The sequence below is a fragment of the Scyliorhinus canicula genome, chromosome 23 (assembly GCF_902713615.1).
Source record: "Scyliorhinus canicula chromosome 23, sScyCan1.1, whole genome shotgun sequence".
NCBI classification, from domain to species: Eukaryota; Metazoa; Chordata; class Chondrichthyes; order Carcharhiniformes; family Scyliorhinidae; genus Scyliorhinus; species Scyliorhinus canicula.
In genome coordinates, this window is record NC_052168.1 from 891739 (window position 1) to 909708 (window position 17970).

Genomic DNA, 17970 nt, shown 5'->3' on the forward strand with positions numbered 1-17970 from the left:
TGGAGGCGACACAGGGGGAGGTGGGAGGCCTCGATGAGGTCCCCGCGTACTGGGGAACCATCGTTTGTCCCGGGGAATATTGACAGCTGAGGATTCCCTAGGTTGGCACAGGGCGGTATTAGGAGGTTGGAGGAACTGTCTAGAATGAGAGGTTTGGCTGGCCTGGGTGAGCTGGAGGGGAAGTTCGGGCTCCCCCCAGGGAACATCCTCAGATACATGCAGGTCAGTACATTTCCCGCTGTTACCCCCACCTGGGGTCCGGGACAGGGTGCTCATCGGGGGTGTGGGTTGGAGAGGGGAAGATTTGGAAATATACCAAGTGATGCAGGAGATGGACGAGGCCTCGGTGGAGGAGCTAAAGGGTAAATGGGAAAGAGGAGCTGGGTGAGGAGATTGAGGAGGGGACGTGGGCGGATGCTCTAGGAAGGGTGAACTCTTCTTGTGCGAGGCGCAGCCTCATACAGTTTAAGGTGCTGCATAGGTTAGGGTTAGTTCTGGGTAAGTCCCGCGCTGAGGGAATTTGGAAAGGAGTAGCGAGCACGGTGTCGAGGGTGGTAGGTTCCGGGGTCAAGCCAGGCTGGGGACTCGCAATTTTTGGGGTTGCGGTGGAGCCGGGAGTGCAGGAGGCAAAAGAGGCCGGTGTTCTGGCCTTTGTAGCCCGACGGAGGATTCTTCTTCAGTGGAAGGATGCAAGGCCCCCAAGCGTGGAGGCCTGGATCAATGATATGGCGGGGTTTCTCAAATTGGAAAGGATGAAATTTGCCCCTAAGGGGGATCAGTTCAGGGGTTTTTCAGGCGGTGGCAGCCTTTTCTAGATTTCCTAGCAGAACAGAATAGGGAAAGAGGCCGACAGCAGCCCGGGAGGGGGGGGGGGGGGGGATGGGGGAGGGGGGGTCGTCCTGATGGTTAGGGTGAAGGAACGTGTACATATGGTCTTTGTTTACGACGGACGTTAATTTATTTTTTGTTTTGTAGGGGTGGGGGGTTTGTTCTCCTTGGATTTTTTCTTAGTTGTTAATATATAATTTGTTGTTATTAATATTTTGTTAAAATTTGAATAAAACTTATTTCCAAAGAAAAAAATTCACCTTCCTTTACCTCTCTATCAACAGCAGCACCCCAGGAGATTTGCCAGAACGATACCAAGGTGAAGGAGTTCAGCTTAAGGACTGGGGTAAAGTGGAGTCAATTCCTTAGTGCACGGCCGTTTTTTTTTTTAAGGTTTATTCAAAGTGTTTCAAATCATGAAGAATTTTGATGTAGAAAATAAGCAGCAGCTGTTTCCAGTGTCCAGCAGAGGAAGCACATTTATACTAATTGGGTGAAAAGCATCGAAGGTGACATGAGGGAGGAAACATTTCACTGTGATTCTGAAGTGTGCTGCCTGGAGGGCAGGAAAGCAGATTCTGTCAGAAACTTTCAAAAGGGGAATTGGTAAGCCCTTGAACAGGAACATGTCCAGGACTGGGGACTGATTTGTTGTCTTCAACATGCGAGGCACTCGCGCCATTACATGTTAAGCAGATTGACCATCTCTGGCCTCAAACAGCTCAGTTAGGTTAAATATGATACGAATTCTCACCCTGTGAAGAAGCATTGTGGAGGGGGGAATTGCCCTCTCAACTTGACGGGGAGTGGAGGGGGGGGGATGATGCGGAGTGGGAAGTAGGGCTGCTGCTGATGACCCATGTTAACCAGGATTAGTAGTGACATGAAATAACCTGGAAGTGCAGTATTATAGTAACTGTACTAACCAATTCGGATATATGCAGGAGACACTCAGCTTGAGTCTGGAGTTACAGGAGGGAAATCTGGACACTGTTGAAGGGCAGGGGCCCAATAGTGAGCAACAGATCCTTTCAATAAAAACTTTAATCAAATTTTAAGAATAGTTTATCAGATCAGAAGTAACGAGGAAATGAACATGTCATTCAGTCACTTTCCTCAGGCCCTGGATCTTGGTAGTTTCTCTGGACCCTGGTCAGTTTTCACAGACGCTATTTGAATTGCTTACGTCTCCGCCTCCATCACTTGGGTCTTTTGCAAAAAACCTGACCCTGAGCCCATTGCTTTTCTGCAGGTCTTCTCATCGGGTTGACCCTCTCTTTCTAACATTTTTCCACTGTCTCCACAACATTCTTTGTGATGGTGGGAAAGCTGCCATCAGGTGGTGATGCTCAGGTGGGTGATGCTCAGGTGGGTGATGCTCAGGTGGGTGATGCTCAGGTGGGTGATGTGGGTCTCTTTTGGCTGCTTTGCGTTCAGAAGGTTAATCGGATTCTGCTCTCTGAACATTGCAGCCTGAATTCACTCCGCTCGTTCCCAGACGGGAAGTTCCTGCAATTCTCATCTTTAGCTTCTGAATATGAAAGTGTTCAGTGTCTCTCCAGGGCGGATCAGTGCAAACTCTAACTACACAGTTTTGTCAGAGGGGTAGTGTCCTCAATCAAAGGTCAAGCCCTCAGAGTATTTCAACGTTCTCATTTCAGGGGTTGTGGGCAGCAGTGGCAAGGCTAACATTCGTTGCCCGTCCCCAATTGCCCCTGAACTGAGTGGCTTGTCATTTCAGTGGAGTATCCAAATCATTGCAATGTCTTTGACCTTTTTCTCATCTACATGTTAGCCTGCCTCTGTGCAGGAGCATTTGGGTGACAGGGAAGGGGCATGAAGGGGGGTTTGGGTACAAGAGCGACGGGGTTCGATAGAAGAGTTAGACTACAGCAGAATGCGTGCCTATGGGAGAGTTAATGCATTAACCATTGCGAGACTTGAGAAGATATTCAAGGTCAGCACAGCCAAATCGGTAATGAGAACGGATACACTGTCAGAGGGTCAGTACTGAGGGAGTGCCGCACTGTCAGAGGGTCAGTACTGAGGGAGTGCCGCACTGTCAGAGGGTCAGTACTGAGGAGTGCCGCACTGTCAGAGGGTCAGTACTGAGGGAGTGCCGCACTGTCAGAGGGTCAGTACTGAGGGAGTGCCGCACTGTCAGAGGGTCCAGTACTGAGGGAGTGCCGCCTGTCAGAGGGTCAGTACTGAGGGAGCGCCGCATCTGTCAGAGGGTCAGTACTGAGGGAGTGCTTGCACTGTCCATACTGAGGGTCAAGCTACTGAGGGAGTGCTGCACTGTCAGAGGGTCAGTACTGAGGGAGTGCTGCACTGTCAGAGGGTCAGTACTGAGGGAATTGCCGCACTGTCAGAGGGTCAGTACTGAGGGAAGTGCCACACTGTCAGAGGGTCAGTACTGAGGGAGTGCCACACTGTCAGAGGGTCAGTAATGAGGGAGTGCCACACTGTCAGAGGGGTCAGTACTGAGGGAATGCCGCACTGTCAGAGGGTCAGTACTGAAGTAGTGCCGCACTGTCAGAGGGTCAGTACTGAGGGAGAGCTGCACTGTCAGAGGGTCAGTACTGAGGGAATGCTGCACTGTCAGAGGGCCAATACTGAGGGAGTGCTGCACTGTCAGAGAGTCAGTACTGAGGGAGTGCCGCACTGTCAGAGGGTCAGTACTGAGGGGGTGCCGCACTGTCAGAGGGTCAGTACTGAGGCAGTGCCGCACTGCTCAGAGGGTCAGTACGGAGGAGTGCCGCACTGTCAGAGGGTCAGTACGGAGGGAGTGCTGCACTGTCAGAGGGTCAGTACTGAGGGGGTGCTGCACTGTCAGAGGGTCAGTACTGAGGGGGTGCTGCACTGTCAGAGGGTCAGTACTGAGGGAGTGCCGCACTGTCAGAGGGTCAGTACTGAGGGGAGTGCCGCACTGTCAGAGGGTCAGTACTGAGGGAGTGCTGCACTGTCAGAGGGTCAGTACTGAGGGAGTGCTGCACTGTCAGAGGGTCAGTACTGAGGGAGAGCTGCACTGTCAGGGTCAGTACTGAGGGAGTGCTGCACTGTCACTGAGGGAGTGCTGCATTGTCAGATGGTCAGTACTGAGGGAGTGCCGCACTGTCAGAGGGTCAGTACTGAGGAGTACCGCACTGTCAGAGGGTCAGTACTGAGGGAGTGCTGCACTGTCAGAGGGTCAGTACTGAGGGAGTGCCGCACTGTCAGAGGGTCAGTACTGAGGGAGTGCTGCTCTGTCAGAGGTCAGTACTGAGGGAGTGCTGCATTGTCAGATGGTCAGTACTGAGGGAGCACTGCACTGTCAGAGGGTCAGTACTGAGGGAATGCTGCACTGTCAGAGGGCCAATACTGAGGGAGTGCTGCACTGTCAGAGGGTCAGTACTGAGGGAGTGCCGCACTGTCAGAGGGTCAGTACTGAGGGAGTGCCGCACTGTCAGAGGGTCAGTACTGAGGGAGTGCCGCACTGTCAGAGGGTCAGTACCTGGGGAGTGCTGCACTGTCAGAGGGTCAGTTACGGAGGGAGTGCTGCACTGTCAGAGGGTCAGTACTGAGGGAGTGCCGCACTGTGGGAGGGTCAGTACTGAGGGAGTGCTGCACTGTCAGAGGGTCAGTACTGAGGGAGTGCTGCACTGTCAGAGGGTCAGTACTGAGGGAGTGCTGCACTGTTCAGAGAGTCAGTACTGAGGGAGTGCTACCTATCAGAGGGTCAGTACTGAGCGAGTTGCTGCAGTCAGAGAGTCAGTACTGAGGAGTGCCGCACTGTGGGAGGGTCAGTACTGAGGGGAGTGCTGCACTGTCAGAGGGTCAGTACTGAGGGAGTGCTGCACTGTAGAGGGGAGTTCCCACTAATCTGCTCAGGAGGATTGAAAGATTCTTCAGCACCATTTAAAGTTCAAAACAGGCAAATGTTGAGGTCTTCAATATCGGTATTGAAACATACTGGATGATACCAGAAAGCTGTGATTATTAAGACAGGCAATTATTGACAATCAGTAACAAATCACAACTTCCCATTTGTCTGGTACATGCAACAGTTTATTTTTATAGCAATGCTCGACAAATCTACTCATTTTGTTTTGTCATTAATGGGTCAAGTTGAGCCCAGATAACAATCACGGTAGACGTATGCCATGCACACCACACACAGCACATTCACAGGAAGACCTGAACTCCACAACTGAACATGATGACAAATGAATGCATAACTTGCTCTCAGCCAGTCTCCCATTGAAAATGTATTTCTAACGTGAGGAAAGTGGCCCCATCTCCCACCTCAGTTGAAAAAAGGGCAATGCGGCAGGAGAGGCAATTAGTTCCCTTTTGAAGCTGTGTTGGCTTCTTGTTCTGCTTCACAATAGAAGGGTGACCTTCCCAGCTGCCAACACCGTTTGGTTCACTGACATCCTTTCTGAAAAAAAATCTGCCGTCTTCACCCAGTCCTGACCTACATGTGAATCCAGACCCACTATGACATGATTGACTCTGTAACCACGAGGGAGCCACTTAGCTGTATCAAACTGCTGCAAGAAATTCAACAAGAAATAAAACTGGATAGGACAACTCCAAGCACCGGAATTGACAACAGAACCTGCTGTCCAGTGTCAAGCAACAGCCAGGCAGTCACATACCACCCGGCCAATGGTCCAGAACTTCCCATCACTATCCCGGAACCCGCTCTCCCACCAGCCACATTCATCAGAGATGGTATCTGGTCGAGGGGGTGTTACCCTGGAGATTCAACATTGACTATGGGCCACACAAAGTCTCAGCATCTGGTCAAACAGGAGTAAGGAGACCTGAAACCACCTTTGCCCCTCAGCTGATGAATCAGTACCTCAATCATTCTGAAATATATTTGGAAGAAACACTAAGGGTAACAAGGGCACAGAATGTTCTCTGGGCTAGGTGACTTCAATGTCCATCACCAAGAATGGGCTCAGTAGTACCATTACCGACCAAGCTGGACATGTCCCAAAAGGACATTTAATGTGAACTGGGTGTGTGGCAGAGTGGTGAGGGAGCCAACGAGAGGGAAAACCTTACTTGACCTGAGGCTTCAACCAATCTACTACCCGTTGCAGATGCATCTGTCCATGACGTTATTATGAGACCACTGCACAGTCCCTTGTGCAAAAGTCTTGTCTTCACATTGAGGATACCCTCCATGTGCTGTGTGCTAAATGGGATAGATTTCAAACAGATTTAGCAACTCAAAATTGGACATCATGAGGTGCTGTGAGCTGTCAGCAACAGCAGAATTGTATACACCCACATTCACAGTCCAGCATATGCCCCACTCCATCACCACCAAACTGCAGAGATACCTGGTTCAATGAAGAGCACAGGTGGGATGCCAGGAGCAAACCCAGGCATACCGAAAAATAAAGTGCCTATATGGTGAAGCTACAATACAGGTCTAACTTGCATGCCAAACAATAGGACCAACTTGTGATAGACAATCGCTCAACCTATAGAAAAATCTAAGCGCTGTACTCATGTCACATTCAGTTGTGGACAATTAAACAACTCCTGGAGGAGATTCACAAATATCCCCATCCTCAATGATGGGGGAGCCCAGCACATCAGCGCAAAAGGCATTTGCAACCATCTTCAAACCAGAAGTGCTGAGTGGATGATCCATCTCAGTCTCCTCCAGAGGTCCCCAGCATCACCGATGTCCGTCTTCAGCCAATTCGATTCACACCCGCGTGATATCAAGAAAGAGCTGAAGCACTGGATACTGCAAAGATTTGGTCCCACACAATATTGGCCGTCAATATTATTGAAGACTTGTGATCCAGAACTTACCGCACCCCTAGCCAAGCTGTTCCAGTGCAGCTAATACTATCCGGCAATGTGAAAAATTGCCCAGATGTGTTCTGTACACAACAAACAGGACAAAATCCAACCTGGTAATTTACCGCCCCATCAGTTTACTCCTGATCATCAGTAAAGAGTGTTAGAAGGCATTATCGACAGTGCTATCAGCAGCATTTACTCAGCAATGTTCAGTTGGATTCTGCCAGGGTCACTCAGCGCCTGACGTTATTACAGCCTTGGTCCAAACGGACAAAAGAGCTGGACTGAGAGGCCAGGAGATAGCGACTGTCCTTGGTAAAGGCAGCATGTAACAGACTGCAGCATCAATGAGTCCGAGCAAACCTGGAGTTTTGCTGAAAAGACATGTCAAAGCTGCTGGTTTTGCATACATCAGGACAATTCACAAGAATACCAGCAAAAAGCAAAATAAAAAATTAATACTGGATGAGAAAAGAATGTTGATTGGTTGGCAAGTGGACTCTGATTGGTAGAGACATTGTCAAGGAGAATATACCAGTTCTGTGCTACCAAATGACTAAACGAGCCAAAGGAAATTAGGTATAGACCTAGCTCAAAAGAAGATAGTTGTCGTTATTGGAGGTCAATCATCTCAGCCCCAGAATATTGCAACAGAAGTTCCTCGGGGTCGTATTCTGCTGCTTTATCATCGGATGTTCATCGATGATTGTAGAATGTTCAGTATCACTTGCAACACAAGATACTGCAGCAGTCTATGCCCATATACAGCAAGGCATGGACCATATCCAGGCTTGGGCGGATAGCTGACCAATAAGATTCATGGCACACGTACCATCCCCAATAAGAGAGAATCTAATCATCTCCCCATGGCATTATCATCACTGAAACTCTACTATCAATATCCTGGGGGGGGGTTATCATCGACCAGAAACTCAGCTGGACCAGCCATATAAATAGGTACAGTAGGGTTAAATCGCCACAGTCCCAGGTCACCATAGGCTGCTTTCCCCTTTGAGGCGGAGAGCTGACTGGTGATGATTTAGAACATTACAGCGCAGTACAGGCCCTTTGGCCCTCGATGTTGCGCCAACCTGTGAAACCAATCTAAAGCCCATCTACGCTATTCCCTTATCATCCATATGTTTATCCAATGGCCATTTAAATGCCCTTAATGTTGGTGGGTCCACTACTCATTTAACCGGAGGGTCACCCACACCTCAGGCGAGGGGAGAGTTTGAGAAAACGGGACCTTCATGAATAACCTCAGCCGGTACGGGAATTGAACCCACACTGCTGGCCTTGCTCTGCATCACACATCAGCTAGCCAGGTGAGCTAAACCGGCCCCTCTGGACCACAGCCATATAAATACTGTGGCTACAAGAGCAGATCAGGGGCATGGAATTATGTGGAAAGCAACTCACCTCCTGACTCCCCAAAGACTGTCCATGATCCACAAGGCAGGAGTGTATTTGAAAACTCCACTTGCCTGGATGAGCGCAGCTCCAGCAACACTCAAGAAGCTCAACACCATCCAGGATAAAGCAGCCCTAGATTGCCATCCCAACCACCTCAAGCTGGCTACACCACCTAAGCAGTGGCAGCGTTTCAAAGACAAACTTTTTTTTTTAAATTTATAAATTTTAAGAATACCCAATTCTTTTTTTTTTCCCAATTAAGGGGTAATTTAACGTGGCCAATTCACCTACCCTGCACATCTTTTTGGGTTGTGGGCGTGAGACCCACGCGGACATGAGGAGAATGTGAAAACTCTGCATGGACAGTGGGCCTGGGTCCAGGATCAAACCCTGGCCCTCGGTGCCATGAGGCAGTAGTGCTAACCACTGCACCACCGTGCCGCCCAAAAGACAATCTCAAGCCCCCATGAAGGTTTGCTCTATTAATATCAATACTTGGGAAGCAGGTGCCCTTACACCACCAAGACAGTGATTCATCACCAAAAATGGTGTCAAAATCTTTCAATCAAGAAGAGCAGCCATAAGAGAGAAGCGAGAGGGAAGGAGATGGCAGGTGCTTGAGCCGACTCTCCCCACCTCCTCTAAGGGCCAACAACTGATGTCCTCACTGCAAGCCTAAGACAGGGCTCATTTGCCATCTGTGAATACAGAGCCACCACCAACATTTCACATCCTGCCAGCCATCTGCAAGAACAAATAGGATCATAAGAAATAGTAATGGGGCCATTTGGAACTTCGAGATCACTCTCCCTTGTAAATCAAAACTGTGTCGAACCAAACCTGGAATATATCCAACGGCCCAACCTCCACAGCTGACTGAGATAGACAATTCCTCAGAGAAGAAATTTCCCCTCATCCCTGTCTTAAATAGGAGACCCCTTATAATTAACTGTGTCCTCTAGTTTTAGATCCCCCCAAAGAGGCAAAACATCCTCCCAGTATCTGTCCAATCAAGCACCCTCAGAGTCTTGTGCTTCAAGAGAATCATCTCTCATTCTTCCAAGTTCCAATGAGTAAAGGCCCAACCTGCTCCATCTTTTCTCATAGACAACCCTTCATCCCAGGGAGCTTTAACGCAAGAAATCCTTCAGCCCATTGTGTAACTTTCTGTGAACTGCTTCCAATACCTGTACTCCATATCCAACTCCAGCCTTTAATCATATCAGTTTCATACTACCTCAACTCTAGGAAAAGCCACAGCCGCTACATAGAATTTACAGTGCAGAAGGAGGCCATTCGGCCCATCGAGTCTGCACCGGCTCTTGGAAAGAGCACCCTACCCAAGGTCAACACCTCCACCCTATCCCCATAACCCAGTAACCCCACCCAACACTAAGGGCAATATTGGACACTAAGGGCAATTTAGCACGGCCAATCCACCTAACCTGCACATCTTTGGACTGTGGGAGGAAACCGGAGCACCCGGAGGAAACCCACGCACACACAGGGAGGATGTGCAGACTCCGCACAGACAGTGACCCAAGCCAGAATCGAACCTGGGACCCTGGAGCTGTGAAGCAATTATGCTAACCACCATGGTAACGTGCTGCCCCCGCAATGCTACCGTGCTGCCCCGCAATGCTACCATGCTGTCCCCGCAATGCTACCGTGCTGCCCCCCACAATGCTACCGTGCTGCCCCCCACAATGCTACCATGCTGTCCCCGCAATGCTACCATGCTGACCCCCACAATGCTACCGTGCTGCCATCTAGTCAGACAAGGGCAGTAGTCGCTGGGGGACACCACCACCTGCAGCTTCCCCTCCAAGCCACTCACCATCCTGTCTTGGAAAAATATCACCTGTTCCTTCACTGCCATTGGTCAAAATCCTGGAACTTCCTCCCTAACAGCACAGTGGTTGAACCTGCATCCCATGGGCTGCAGCGTTTCAAGAAGGCAGCTCACCACCACTTTCTCAGGGGCAATTAGGGACCGGCAATAAAGACTGGGCTTGCCAGCGATGCAAACATCCCATGAAAGAATTAAAGAAATATACAATGGAGATCTCCAGCTCTCCCCATTACAGGGGAGTGGGATAAGGAGAGGCACACTCGCCAACATTAAGGGCATTTAAATGGTCATTGGATAGACATATGGATGATAAGGGAATAGTGTAGGTGGGCTTCAGAGTGGTTTCACAGGTTGGCGCAACATCGAGGGCCGAAGGGCCTGTACTGCGCTGTAATGTTCTATGTTCACAGTTCCCACATTCCCCATTATTTAGAGGGGAGAGCCTCTCATGAGAGCCTCTCTTCCCCCTCACACCGGCCACTCGCCAGTCACAACTCTGTAAAAGGCCACTGATATCATACCGTTACCTTCTGGGACCTTGCTCGTCACATTGAGCTATCCTTGGCAACACTCCTGTCACTCTCCCAGAGTCTGTTACTCGCAATCTAGAAATTTGCCGGTTTCTTCTATTTTCAACCTCCGGTTTCACCCTGTAGCCAAGTCCCAGAATCCCCTCTGCATCCAATCGTGTGGAAGACAATTGTTTATGGAATTAAACAACACTCGAGTGTCATAATCAACCATCCCAGGTACTTGATCGGAATGGCTTGTTTTAAATAGTGTCTATAACCCTCCCAATCATCCTCACTCCCCAACCCACCTATAATTCCCATTCCCACTCCCCAGCCCCAACCACCCCACCCCCCCAATTATTCCCCATCCTTACTCATAATCCTCACCCCATCTCCCTATTTCCCAAATTCATCTCTTTGTAACACCCAGCTAACTGACTGTTCAGATTATTTCTCAGTGTTGCTCCTTTCTGATCATTTGTGACACTGTTCACATTGTGCTGGGAGTTTTTTGCATCGTTGGATTATTTAAAAAAAAAATACAAATTAATTCTAGGTTGTGATCTTGCAGCTTTCGACCTTCAGGAAAATCAGAGCCTGTTAAACAGGTGAATATTCTGTCAGAGTACCATTAGAAAGATTAGCGTCCAGAGAAATGGACGAGCACCCTATAAACAGAGAGTGAACTCTCTCTCCACTGAGTCGCTGTTAAAAATGTTTGCAGCATATTTTTTTTAAATATTCAAGGCCCAAAGGCAGTGTCTGAAACGGGCAAACAAACTCCACGGGAGTTACTAAACCCTGGCACTTAAATCATCTTTTTTGTCCTGTGACATGTCATCCATTTCAAATGCATCCTCTCCAGCCAGCAGTTCCGCTGTTTCAAGCTCTTCCTCGTCTGCTTCAACCTTCAGGTAGCCATTTCTCCCAGGCACCTCTTCCTCATTCATGGGGAGATTGGGCTCATCGGGTTCATCACCCCTAACGTAGATACAAGCAGAATAGGCCGCACGCCTCTGCAGCCTGTCCTGCATCATCTGGTGGATGTACACCACGGGAATGGGGAGACAGGCCATGACAATGAGCAGGATCATCATGGCCAACGCCCAATCAGGATACTCCAGCATCATCTCCTCTGCCTGCAAACACGGGAAAATTCAAGGAAGCAAAATTTTAACTGAACTCAATTATGAAGTTCAAACGGAAATATGTCAAAGCATCCAATATACACCCGATCACAAATTACAGCCCCACCCATCAGCACTGCACTTCTAACCGTCAATATCCAGTCTCCAATCAACACACCACAATCAGAAATCTGGTACAATCGGGTACAGAATCTTAGGTGTGGCACACCTCTCCAGTATAGACTCCCTTTTGGCACAGTGTACTCTGTACCTGTCCTGGGAATGTTTGATGGGGGCAGTGTAGAGGGAGCTTTACTCTGTATCTAACCCTGTGCTTTACCTGTCCTGGGAGTGTTTGATGGGGGCAGTGTAGAGGGAGCTTTACTCTGTATCTAACCTCGTGCTGTACCTGTCCTGGGACTGTTTGATGTGGACAGTGTAGAGGGAGCTTTACTCTGTATCTAACCCCGTGCTGTACCTGCCCGGGAGTGTTTGATGGGGACAGTGTAGAGGGAGCTTTACTCTGTATCTAACCCCGTGCTGTACCTGTCCTGGGAGTGTTTGATGGGGACAATGTAGGGGGAGCTTTACTCTGTATCTAACTCCGTGCTGTACCTGTCCTGGGAGTGTTCTAAATACACTGTTGCATGTCAAAGAGGGGATTCCCAGAGTTTTTGCAGTAATACTGATATAGATTTGAATCTATTCTATGGTATGAGGCAGTAAATAAACAGAGCTTCGGTATCAAATTTGATCTGATACCTTAAACTCACATTATGTTGCTTGCAAGGGTTCATTCAATACAGCTTTATCACCCTTAATAAGGGTTGTGAATCATTGTTCCTGCCCCACTTCAGTAGCGGCACATCCAGGGAAATGTCACCAGCCCCCCCCCCCCCCGTGATGGGTAATGCGACCCAGCTATTATTGGATAATCATGACTGCCAGTTCCACCGGCATTAAAACCAAACCATCCTGCACTGAACTTTCACCTGGTTTCATCAAAATTATCTGAAGAAACGCTGTGATTTGTCTAACCTTCTGTTGGTTCCATGCTCGATACTGTGGATGCTTGATGCACATGCGGATGAGACTGGCCAATAGCAGAGCCACCATCATGCTGGGACACAGAAACTTCCAGAGATACTTGTAGAGAACAAAAGGACGATGACCAATCATCGCCTGGATATCATCCATAAACCTGCAATAAACAACTTCAGTGAAAATTCATTCAATATTCCCATCCTGGAGAGAGAAAAAAAAACAGCCACAGTATCTCATCACTATCCAGTTACAACTCTTGTGAGTGTTTGATGGGGACAGTGTAGAGGGAGCTTTACTCTGTATCTAACCCCGTGCTGTACCTGTCCTGGGAGTGTTTGATGGGGACAGTGTAGAGGGAGCTTTACTCTGTATCTAACCCCGTGCTGTACCTGTCCTGGGAGTGTTTGATGGGACAGTGTAGAGGGAGCTTTACTCTGTATCTAACCCCGTGCTGTACCTGTCCTGGGAGTGTTTGATGGGGACAGTGTAGAGGGAGCTTTACTCTGTATCTAACCCCGTGCTGTACCTGTCCTGGGAGTGTTTGATGGGGACAGTGTAGAGGGAGCTTTCCTCTGTATCTAACCCCATGCTGTACCTGTCCTGTGAGTGTTTGATGGGGACAGTGTAGAGGGTGCTTTACTCTGTATCTAACCCCATGCTGTACCTGTCCTGTGAGTGTTTGATGGGGACAGTGTAGAGGGAGCTTTACTCTGTATCTAACCCCGTGCTGTACCTGACCTGGGAGTGTTTGATGGGGACAGGACACAAGAGAATATTGCCCCTACTCCAAAGATGGCATTAAGCAAATGGCAACTAATGGTTGTCACCAGATACTTTGCACAGAACCTCTCACCTTGAAATGCCAGTCCCCAGACCCTGACCACAGCAGGAATGCAAACCGTGTTGTAGCTGCCATCACCGCCCCCCCCCCCCCCCCCACCCCCGCCCCCCGGACCTGTTGTCCTCTGTCCTAGAGTTCCCTCAGCACAGACACTCATTAGTGTGTAGGAGTTTCGCAAATTTCCCGGGCTATTTCCGTGCAGTCCTTGTGTCGGGACTTCCGGGCGTCTACCAGGATTCCTCCTGGGCACAAGCACACTGCCCACCCAGGTAAACAAATGGAATTTAATAATCAGCGTTATCACATGAAAGAGGAAAATGAAAACAGGAAAGAGAAAGTGGGAGAAATAGAAAAGAGATGACAAAACTGTAACAGATATAATAAAGACTGAAAATGGAGCCTGAGCTCGGGGACTGAAACTTACTTGTCAGCTCCATAGATCCACGAGACAGCAATCAACTCAAACAAAACCACCAAGATCAGAGGGAGGGTCGCAGAGTAATCATCAAACATGGCGACAAAGTAGTTTCCAGACCTCTGGGTAAAAATCATTCCAATAATGAATCCCACCATGCAGCAAAACGCTGGGGAAAAAAAGGACGAGTGAGGTGACTCGGGGGGTTGAGGGACAGACGAGGAGCTGAATGGTGTCCTCCGATGATGCACAACAGAGAAAGGGCAAAAGCAGAACAGATCACACTTAACATGTTGGAGTTCAGAATTTGTGCAGAATTGTTGGGGAGGGGGTGGTGATGGGGAGCGAGGAGCGGAATCTGAATCTGAGCCAATATCAGTTACAGCCGATATTTATCCAGCGTTGCTAAAACAGTAAATATCCCAAAGCTCTTCACAAGAATAATAACCAAACAAAAAATTAACTCCAACCACATAAGGGGATATTAGAACCGGCGACGAAAAGTTTGGTGAGAGAGTTTGAAGGAGCGGCTGAAAGGAGAGGGAGCATGGTGGCGTTTCAGGAACCTCAGCCACCGATGGTGGAATGATTAAAGCGAGGGACGTGCAAGAGGTCAGAATTGGAGGAGAGCAGAATCCTCAGACGATTTCAGGGTTGCAAACGGACACGTGTAATCACAGACATTTACCTGGGGAGGGTAGCGAAGGAATGGGGTTCAAGGCAAGGAACTCAATGGTTTCAGCTTCTGAATATTTAGTTTGGAGGAGAGTTCTGCTCATTCAGTATTGGAATCGAACAAAACGCGAGGATCGAGAGGGGCAGAGCGAGGATCGAGGGACAGAACGAGGATCGAGGGACAGAAGAAGGATCGAGGGAAAGTGAGGATCGGGGAGAGGGAGGATCGAGGGAGAGAGGATCGAGGGAGAGTGAGGATCGGGGAGAGTGAGGATCGGGGGAGAGTGAGGATCGGGGGAGAGTGAGGATCGAGGGACAGAGTGAGGATGGAGGGAGAGTGAGGATGGAGGGGCAGTGTGAGGATGGAGGGACAGTGTGAGGGTCGAGGGACAGAGTGAGGATGGAGGGGCAGAGTGGGGATCGAGGGACAGTGTGAGGGTCGAGGGACAGTGTGAGGGTCGAGGGACAGAGTGAGGATGGAGGGGCAGAGTGGGGATCGAGGGGCAGAGTGAGGAACGAGGGACAGAGTGAGGAACGAGGGACAGAGTGAGGAACGAGGGACAGAGTGAGGAACGAGGGACAGAGTGAGGAACGAGGGACAGAGTGAGGAACGAGGGACAGAGTGAGGAACGAGGGACAGAGTGAGGAACGAGGGGCAGAGTGAGGAACGAGGGGCAGAGTGAGGATGGAGGGACAGAGTGAGGATGGAGGGGCAGAGTGGGGATCGAGGGGCAGAGTGAGGAACGAGGGACAGAGTGAGGATCGAGGGACAGAGTGAGGATCGAGGGACAGAGTGAGGATCGAGGGACAGAGTGAGGGTCGAGGGACAGTGTGAGGGTCGAGGGACAGAGTGAGGGTGGAGCGACAGAGTGAGGGTGGAGGGGCAGAGTGAGGGTGGAGGGGCAGAGTGAGGATGGAGGGGCAGAGTGAGGATGGAGGGACAGAGTGAGGATGGAGGGACAGAGTGAGGATCGAGGGGCAGAGTGAGGAACGAGGGACAGAGTGAGGATCGAGGGACAGAGTGAGGATCGAGGGACAGAGTGAGGATCGAGGGACAGAGTGAGGGTCGAGGGACAGTGTGAGGGTCGAGGGACAGAGTGAGGGTGGAGCGACAGAGTGAGGGTGGAGGGGCAGAGTGAGGGTGGAGGGGCAGAGTGAGGATGGAGGGGCAGAGTGAGGATGGAGGGACAGAGTGAGGATGGAGGGACAGAGTGAGGATGGAGGGACAGAGTGAGGATGGAGGGACAGAGTGAGGATGGAGAGACAGAGTGAGGGTCGAGGGACAGTGTGAGGGTCGAGGGACAGTGTGAGGGTCGAGGGACAGAGTGAGGGTCGAGGGACAGAGTGAGGTTGGAGCGACAGAATGAGGATGGAGCGACAGAATGAGGATCGAGGGGCAGAGTGAGGATCGAGGGGCAGAGTGAGGATCGAGGGGCAGAGTGAGGATCGAGGGGCAGAGTGAGGATCGAGGGGCAGAGTGAGGATCGAGGGGAAGAGTGAGGATCGAGGGGAAGAGTGAGGATCGAGGGGCAGAGTGAGGATCGAGGGGCAGAGTGAGGATCGAGGGGCAGAGTGAGGATCGAGGGGAAGAGTGAGGATCGAGGGGCAGAGTGAGGATCGTGGGGCAGAGTGAGGATCGAGGGGCAGAGTGAGGATCGAGGGGCAGAGTGAGGATCGAGGGGAAGAGTGAGGATCGAGGGGCAGAGTGAGGATCGAGGGGCAGAGTGAGGATCGAGGGGCAGAGTGAGGATCGAGGGGCAGAGTGAGGATCGAGGGGCAGAGTGAGGATCGAGGGGCAGAGTGAGGATCGAGGGGCAGAGTGAGGATCGAGGGGCAGAGTGAGGATCGTGGGGCAGAGTGAGGATCGAGGGGCAGAGTGAGGATCGAGGGGCAGAGTGAGGATCGAGGGACAGAGTGAGGATCGAGGGACAGAGTGAGGATCGAGGGACAGAGTGAGGATCGAGGGACAGAGTGAGGGTCGAGGGACAGTGTGAGGATCGAGGGGCAGAGTGAGGATCGAGGGGCAGAGTGAGGATCGAGGGACAGAGTGAGGATGGAGGGGCAGAGTGAGGATGGAGGGACAGAGTGAGGATGGAGGGACAGAGTGAGGATGGAGGGACAGAGTGAGGGTCGAGGGACAGTGTGAGGGTCGAGGGACAGTGTGAGGGTCGAGGGGCAGAGTGAGGGTCGAGGGACAGAGTGAGGATGGAGCGACAGAGTGAGGATGGAGGGGCAGAGTGAGGATCGAGGGGCAGAGTGAGGATCGAGGGGCAGAGTGAGGATCGAGGGGCAGAGTGAGGATCGAGGGGCAGAGTGAGGATCGAGGGGAAGAGTGAGGATCGAGGGGAAGAGTGAGGATCGAGGGGCAGAGTGAGGATCGAGGGGCAGAGTGAGGATCGAGGGGAAGAGTGAGGATCGAGGGGCAGAGTGAGGATCGTGGGGCAGAGTGAGGATCGAGGGGCAGAGTGAGGATCGAGGGGCAGAGTGAGGATCGAGGGGAAGAGTGAGGATCGAGGGGCAGAGTGAGGATCGAGGGACAGAGTGAGGATCGAGGGGCAGAGTGAGGATCGAGGGGCAGAGTGAGGATCGAGGGGCAGAGTGAGGATCGAGGGGCGAGTGAGGATCGAGGGGCAGAGTGAGGATCGAGGGGCAGAGTGAGGATCGAGGGGCAGAGTGAGGATCAAGGGGCAGAGTGAGGATCGAGGGGCAGAGTGAGGATCGAGGGGCAGAGTGAGGATCGAGGGGCAGAGTGAGGATCGAGGGGCAGAGTGAGGATCGAGGGGCAGAGTGAGGATCGAGGGGCAGAGTGAGGATCGAGGGGCAGAGTGAGGATCGAGGGGCAGAGTGAGGATCGAGGGGAAGAGTGAGGATCGAGGGGAAGAGTGAGGATCGAGGGGAAGAGTGAGGATCGAGGGGCAGAGTGAGGATCGAGGGGCAGAGTGAGGATCGAGGGGCAGAGTGAGGATCGTGGGGCAGAGTGAGGATCGAGGGGCAGAGTGAGGTTCGAGGGGACAGAGTGAGGATTGAGGGACAGAGTGAGGATCGAGGGACAGAGTGAGGATCGAGGGACAGAGTGAGGGTCGAGGGACAGAGTGAGGATCGAGGGGCAGAGTGAGGATCGAGGGGCAGAGTGAGGATCGAGGGACAGAGTGAGGATCGAGGGGCAGAGTGAGGATGGAGGGGCAGAGTGAGGATGGAGGGGCAGAGTGAGGATGGAGGGGCAGAGTGAGGATGGAGGGGCAGAGTGAGGATGGAGGGGCAGAGTGAGGATGGAGGGGCAGAGTGAGGATGGAGGGAGAGTGTGAGGATCGAGGGGCAGAGTGAGGGTCGAGGGGCAGAGTGAGGATCGAGGGGCAGAGTGAGGATCGAGGGGAAGAGTGAGGATCGAGGGGCAGAGTGAGGATCGAGGGGCAGAGTGAGGATCGAGGGGAAGAGTGAGGATCGAGGGG

At 51.3% G+C, this 17970-nt stretch overlaps 1 protein-coding gene across 2 annotated transcripts in view; it reads right to left on the reverse strand.

Moving 5' to 3' along the window:
• Positions 1–10786: 10786 nt before the first annotated feature.
• The window catches only part of LOC119956466 (sodium-dependent neutral amino acid transporter B(0)AT2-like), a 46522-nt gene continuing 39338 nt past the window's right edge, over positions 10787–17970 (reverse strand). For both annotated transcript variants that reach the window (XM_038783735.1, XM_038783736.1), the window contains exons 10-12: positions 13856–14015; positions 12585–12747; positions 10787–11558 (exon numbers count right to left, since the gene is read on the reverse strand). In XM_038783735.1, coding sequence (XP_038639663.1) covers positions 11214–11558; positions 12585–12747; positions 13856–14015 — 668 coding nt within the window. In that variant the 3' untranslated portion in view covers positions 10787–11213. The remainder of the gene's footprint in view (positions 11559–12584; positions 12748–13855; positions 14016–17970) is intronic.